General features: G+C 41.1%; 1 protein-coding gene across 1 annotated transcript in view; it reads left to right on the top strand.

Moving 5' to 3' along the window:
- LOC106880665 (uncharacterized) overlaps positions 1-6,484 on the top strand; it is an 11,325-nt gene that overhangs the window by 2,219 nt on the left and 2,622 nt on the right. The window contains exons 2-3 of the mRNA XM_014930714.1: positions 1,574-1,915; positions 6,305-6,462. Of these exons, the coding sequence (XP_014786200.1) occupies positions 1,591-1,915; positions 6,305-6,462 (483 nt within the window). The 5' untranslated portion in view covers positions 1,574-1,590. The remainder of the gene's footprint in view (positions 1-1,573; positions 1,916-6,304; positions 6,463-6,484) is intronic.

The following is a 6,484-nucleotide window of genomic DNA, read 5'->3' as shown; positions in this document are numbered from 1 at the left end:
TTAATAAGGGGGAGGGTTGGAATAAAAGTTAGGGGGGGATCTTAAAAATTAATAAGCGGGGGTGGAATAAAAGCAGTAGGATGTGGAGAAAATCTGAGAAATTAATAAGCAGGGTGGGGACGATTATTCAAGAACCCCAGAGTATGTGTTGGAACGTCGTCTCGGTTGCTGTTCCACTCTTAACTATGATGGTGTGAACCCCAGCATTGTGATTGCGGCAGGATTGGTGTCACTTTTGTATATATATATGTGTATATTCATGTGCCTACACTGAATGGGATACTGCTATGCGGAGGATGCTGTAGTAGTGTTCAAAAGTTTTAAGGGTGAGAATGATTGTGTTTTATGAGGATGGTGTTGAATGGATGGTGTTGAATGGATGATGTCGTAGTAGTGTTGTAGACATATCTGGGTGCTTAAGGTTTATTGCAAGTAATATCAGGAACTATAAACGCTGTAGTTTGCTGCCCACACCATCTATACCTCTCGCGTGTTCAGGCACCTTTCCATTTATTGTATTCTTATTTCATTTCAAAGGAACTCTATAAGTATGGTTTGTCTGCACAAAGCCTCTCTGCCTCGGTTTGTGACTTGTCCTATTTTTATTGACTTCAAGACATAAAGACACAAAACATTCAGTCAAACACCGCTGTAATTCATCCATTCTACCATCCCTTTTAATAATATCAATAATACTTGAGATTTTCATACACTGGAAGAATTGCAATCGTTATGAAATACCAACAGAGAAAAGGTAGTGTAAATATAGTTTAAAATGGCTAAAATCCCAGTAACAATAACAATAAGGGAATAATTAAAAACGATGCAATGAAATGCATAACGAAATCCCTAGGACTAACACGTAGATACACCATGCAGAAATATCACCATTGGGCACTACACATATATTACGTAAAATATTTTCAATACGACGGAAAATAGAAAACCCAAATCAAAACAGTGTATATACACTGAAAGCCTACAGTTGTACACAAAGGAGGGCATTGAATAATAGAAGACAACTGAAAAATGACAATAATCCTAATCAAGGACATATTTGTCTTGAAAGGTAACGGATTAAAGACAAACTGTCAGGATGTTACTATGAAGGATAGGAACGAGATTATCTGTAACGTGAGAGACATCTCGATCATTTATGAAAAAAATATATCAATGATGATCAATCAAATGATCAATCAATCTGGGCTATGAAAATAAGAACAGGGGGATATCAAAGCCTATGACCATTTGCGGGGCATCTAAGACTAGCAGGAGGGAAGGAGAATGGTGTCTTCACACTGGGAAACTGTTCTCAGTACTTCCAATAGTCTTTGTCGCTAAAGATACCCAAAATGCCAAATGGTGGTGTGTAAAACTGGACAACGGAGACCCGTCTAACACTACTTGTTTGCTGACCCTCATTTCCTCTCAACCTTCTCCTTTCTCTCTGTCTCTCTCTCTCTTCTTTCTCATTACATCTCCTTATATACATATCTACCCCACCCTCTCTACCACCAGCCATTGCTATCTTCCCTTATTGCTCTCCCAGTATCTCTTCCTTTCTCTATTTCAGTAGATCCAAGGACAAGAATGTTCCAGTTTACTCTTACCGGCCCAGCTGTGACTACGGCGTTGCTTTTAACCCTTGTAAATATCGCGATCGTTACCCCTGAAGAGAGGGAAACCGCCTTCAGATATCTGGGCCCTGGCTATACCTGTATAGATATTGGCTGGTCTTCCAAACAACTATCCTATTCAACTCAAAGTGTAACAGAATGTGCATTCAAGGCTTTAAACCGTGAAGCAACATTCTTCACTTATAACAAAAGAAGTCAGTTTTGTAGTACTTACCTGGAAGGTGTTAAGGTGGAACTGACCAATGAACAGGACAGCAACGAAATGTCCTTTTATAAAGGTAAGTAAACCATTGTTATTAGAATCGTTAGCACGCCGGACGAAATGCTTAGCGGTGTTTCATCCGTCGCTACGCTCTGAATTCAAATTCCGCCGAAGTCGTCTTTACATTTCATCCTTTCGGAGTTGATGAAGTAGGTACCAGTGAAACACTGGGGTCGATGTAATGGACTAGTCCTCTCCCCCTAATTTCAGGCCTAGTGCCTATAATAGAAAGGATTATTATTATTATTATTATTATTGCTATTGGCCTAATGGTAAGGGTGTTGTACTCAGGATCATGAGATCGTGGGTTCACTTCCGACATCAGGTGGTGCGTTGTGTTCTTGAGCGAAACACTTCATCTCCAGTAGCTCTACCTTCACTTGGATACCTGACACACGTGGCATATACAGTACACCTGTTCAGACAATGTCGATTTGATGGAGAGAGAGAGAGTGAGCTAATACGCGGCACAAACATTTGACCATTACAAACAAATCATTTGTGCAGGTTACTCGGCAAAAGCTGAATGCTCGTGCATCGTCTTCGACGGTAGAGTCCATTATTATTATTATTATTATTATTATTATTATTATTATTATTATTATTATCATCATCGTTATTGTTGTTGTTGTTGTTGTTGTTGTTGTTGTTGTTGTTGTTGTTGTTGTTATTATTATTATTATTATTATTATTTCTCTTTATCACAGGTTTTGTTGGAGCTCCTGGTGTCTTGCATGCATAGCGAGTTTGCTACCTGCAGCCTACGCTACCATGCTATCCGTTCTTTTCAATTATCTCATACTTTCCTGATTATTCTGGGCATGCCAAGGAGGCAAACCCTTTGTAACAGTTCCACTGGGCACTCTATTCCGATTTCCTTTATATTCCTCTTGATACCTTCTGGTATTGTTTCCAAGGACCCAACAATGATTGGCACTATCTTCACCTTCTTCATTTTCCATAGCCGGGTTATTTCATACTTAAGAGGGTTGTATATATCTATTTTTTTCGCCTTCCTTCTTGACTATTCGTGTGTCAGAGGGGCGAGCAACATCAACCATATAGCATATGTGGGCCACCTTGTCCACCACCGCTAGGTCTGCTCTGTCATTCTCTTGTATCCGATCTATTTGGATTGGGAAATCCTAGAGGATTTTGCTAGTCTCCGACTCCCCGCACTCTGCGGTTTCTACTCATATCACGTCTTGCCTCTCTCTGACCCCCACTTTTCGCACAGTTTCCAATGGAGAACTTTCGCTACCTGGTCGTGTCACCGCAAATTGTAGCGGTTTTGGGCAAGTCTAGGGCATTCGTTTGTGATATGGGAAATGCTTTCATCCACTCTATTGCAGAGGCGACACAGCGGAGACACTTGATCATTTTTAAGGTTGACCTTCCAGTTCGTGGCCAAAGCTTGGTCCTGTGCTGCCAGTATAGTGCTTTCGGTCTCTTTTTTTAGGGTTCCTTTTCCAGCAACTTCTGTTTTGGCTACATGGAATTGATTGTGTAGTTCCTTGTTGCGTAATTCTTCTTCGTGTCCTTCTTGTACTTCTTCCTTCCTTTTTCCTTTTTCTATTCTTTCAACACTTCCTCGTTCCTAACTGACACTAGCAAAGTTTCCTTACTTTGGGCTAGGTATTTCATGAAGCCCTCCAGTTCGATACGTACGCAGTCTTCCACACTTCTCAGTGACCTTCCTCCATTTGCTCTTTTCATGTGTAGGCGATCAATGTCTTCACGTCTATGATGGGCTCCAAAATCGTTAGGAGCTTTCTTGACTTCCTGTCTACCCCTTTTAGCTCCTCCTCAGTCCGCTTCAGTTATTCCAGCGCCATAACAAACTACTGCGACTGCGCGTGAGTTTATTGCCGAAATTATGTTCTGGCATTCAGCTTTGAAGCCAATATTGGATCAAGCCTCGATTGGATCAAGCCTCGATTGGATCAAGCCTCGATTGGATCAAGCCTCGACTGGATCAAGCCTCGACTGGATCAAGCCTCGACTGGATCAGGCCTCAATTGGATCAAGCCTCGATTGGATCAAGCCCCGATTGGATCAAGCCTCGATTGGATTAAGCCTCGACTGAATCAAGCCTCGATTGGATCAAGCCTAGATTGGATCAAGCCTCGACTGGATCAAGCCTCGATTGGATCAAGCCTCGATTGGATCAAGCCTAGATTGGATCAAGCCTCGATTGGATCAAGCCTCGATTGGATCAAGCCTCGACTGGATCAAGCCTCGACTGGATCAAGCCTCGACTGGATCAGGCCTCAATTGGATCAAGCCTCGATTGGATCAAGCCCCGATTGGATCAAGCCTCGATTGGATTAAGCCTCGACTGAATCAAGCCTCGATTGGATCAAGCCTAGATTGGATCAAGCCTCGACTGGATCAAGCCTCGATTGGATCAAGCCTTGATCTCCTTGAGCTCTGGGTAGGTAAAGAGGATCTGCGTCCGCCTTTTGGGTGGTGCATCTTATTGCAAGTCAGCAACTTACGGATTTTTCTGTCAATCTTCCTTTTTTCGCTCGTATTTAGGTTCAACACGTTGAAACTGTAAATACCAACCGGAACTGCTAAGGAATTTATAGCTAACACCTTGTTACGTGCATTTAACTCGGATTTTACGACTGCTCGAACTCTTCTCTAATACTTCTTCCTGATCTTTTCTTTCATACTTCCATGCTGAATGCCAGAACCCTCATTTATTCTGAGGTGTTTGTAAGTTTATTTCTGCTCGAGTTCTTTTATGACTGTGTGAACATCCAAGTCCACTGAATGTCAGATCTTCAGTTTCCATTTCTGGAAAGAGGTTTTGGCGCATTTATCAAGACCAAATTCCATCCCAATGTCATCACTGAATGCTTTCACAGTACGTAGTAATCCTTCAAGCTCATTATCGTCTTTGCCATAGAGTTTTAAGTCAACCATATACTATTGATGACTTATTTTCTTGTCGCTAATTTTATTTCCATATCCTGTTCTGTTAAGTTCACTTCTAAGGAATATTAGGGCTTTCCATAAAATTAAAGGTGAACGTGAATTACCTTGGAAAATGCCGCAGTTGATATTAAAATTTTTTGTGGTCAGTACACTCTTAGAATAATATAGTTGAAGATTCGTATTCCACATTGACATGTTGTACTTCAGGGAGTTTGAAATCACAGGAGAAATTTGGACGATATCCAGCGATTTCAAGATCCATGAATGCGGTATGCCGTCGAAGGCCTTTTTGTAATCAATCCATGCAGAACTGAGATTCCTGCGTTTCTCAAAGATCATGCGATTGATTAAGAGTTGGTCTTTGCATCCATATGAGCCTCGTCGGCACCCCTTTTGTTCAGTGGGTTAAAAATATCGTTCTGTTCCATAAACTTGTATGTTTTCTCCACGAGGATGCACGTTAAAATGTTATACGTGGTAGACAGACATGTTATGGGCCGATAGTTTTGGAGAGATTTAGTTACATTTTTCTTCTGGAGTAGGTAAGTAATACCTCTTGCTAACCAATCAGATGTTTTCGTAGAATCTCTCATAATTTCATTGAATAACTGGACTAACATTCCACGTGCGCACAGGAGTGAGCCGAACCAAAAATTCGGCGCGCAATCATTACCAGGGGATTTCCAATTATTAGCCATCGTGAGTGTCATTCTTAGGTCTGCTATTGTGATGTCTTCCCATCCTTGTTCTTGTAAACTTTGGTAGGGTCCTTCTGTGCGTCTAATCCAGTCAGCATTTTCATTGTAAGACTTTCCATCTCTCCAGATATCTTTCCAGAGGTCTTTAACTTCTTCCATGGCAGGGATGTCTTCAAAGTTATTTCACCCTTTCGAGTTCGATGAAATAAGTACCAGTTGAATACTGGGTTCGATATAATCGAATTACCCCTACCTGTAAACCGCTGGCCTTGGGGCCAAAATTATTCAGGTGGTGAGCAGGCAGAATTGATAGAATGTCTGATAATTCCTTGAGTTAATTGTCTCTGTTCTTTACAACCTAAGTTCAAATCCCATAGGTGTCCACTTTGCCTTTCATCCCTCTGGGTACGATAAAGTAAGGTAAAAGTGAAGTATTAGGGTCAACTGTAACGGCTAAACTCTTTCCCTCAAAACTCTTGACCTTGTGCCTAATTATAATTATATTTTTAATAATTATATTATTATCATTAATAATTCCTATATCTCATAAGGCACAGAACTCGCAAAATGCTTAGCAGCATTTCGTCCGTCTCTTTACGTTCTTAGTTCAAATTCCGCCGAGGTCGACTTTTCCTTTCGTCCTTTCGGGGTCGGTAAAATAAGTACCAGTTGAGCATTGGGGTCGATGTAATCGACTTAAACCCTCCGCACGAAATTGCTGGCCAAAATTTCAAAATTTGAAACTAATATCTTTTATATTTCAGCTGATACATGGCGAAAAGCCTATAGAGTAGACATGCAGTCGCGAGTGGATATTTATAAATTCTTCCTCAAAATAGGTCCACATTCAGCATGGAATACAGACAGATACGCCTACCGGAATAAACTCATTGACTCATGGAACTACCTTCCGATCGATAAGGTATGTACACACATACACACAA

The sequence above is a fragment of the Octopus bimaculoides genome, chromosome 28 (assembly GCF_001194135.2).
Source record: "Octopus bimaculoides isolate UCB-OBI-ISO-001 chromosome 28, ASM119413v2, whole genome shotgun sequence".
Classification (NCBI taxonomy): Eukaryota; Metazoa; Mollusca; class Cephalopoda; order Octopoda; family Octopodidae; genus Octopus; species Octopus bimaculoides.
The sequence above is the reverse complement of the archived record's forward strand: the minus strand, read 5'-3'. Positions and strand labels throughout refer to the sequence as shown.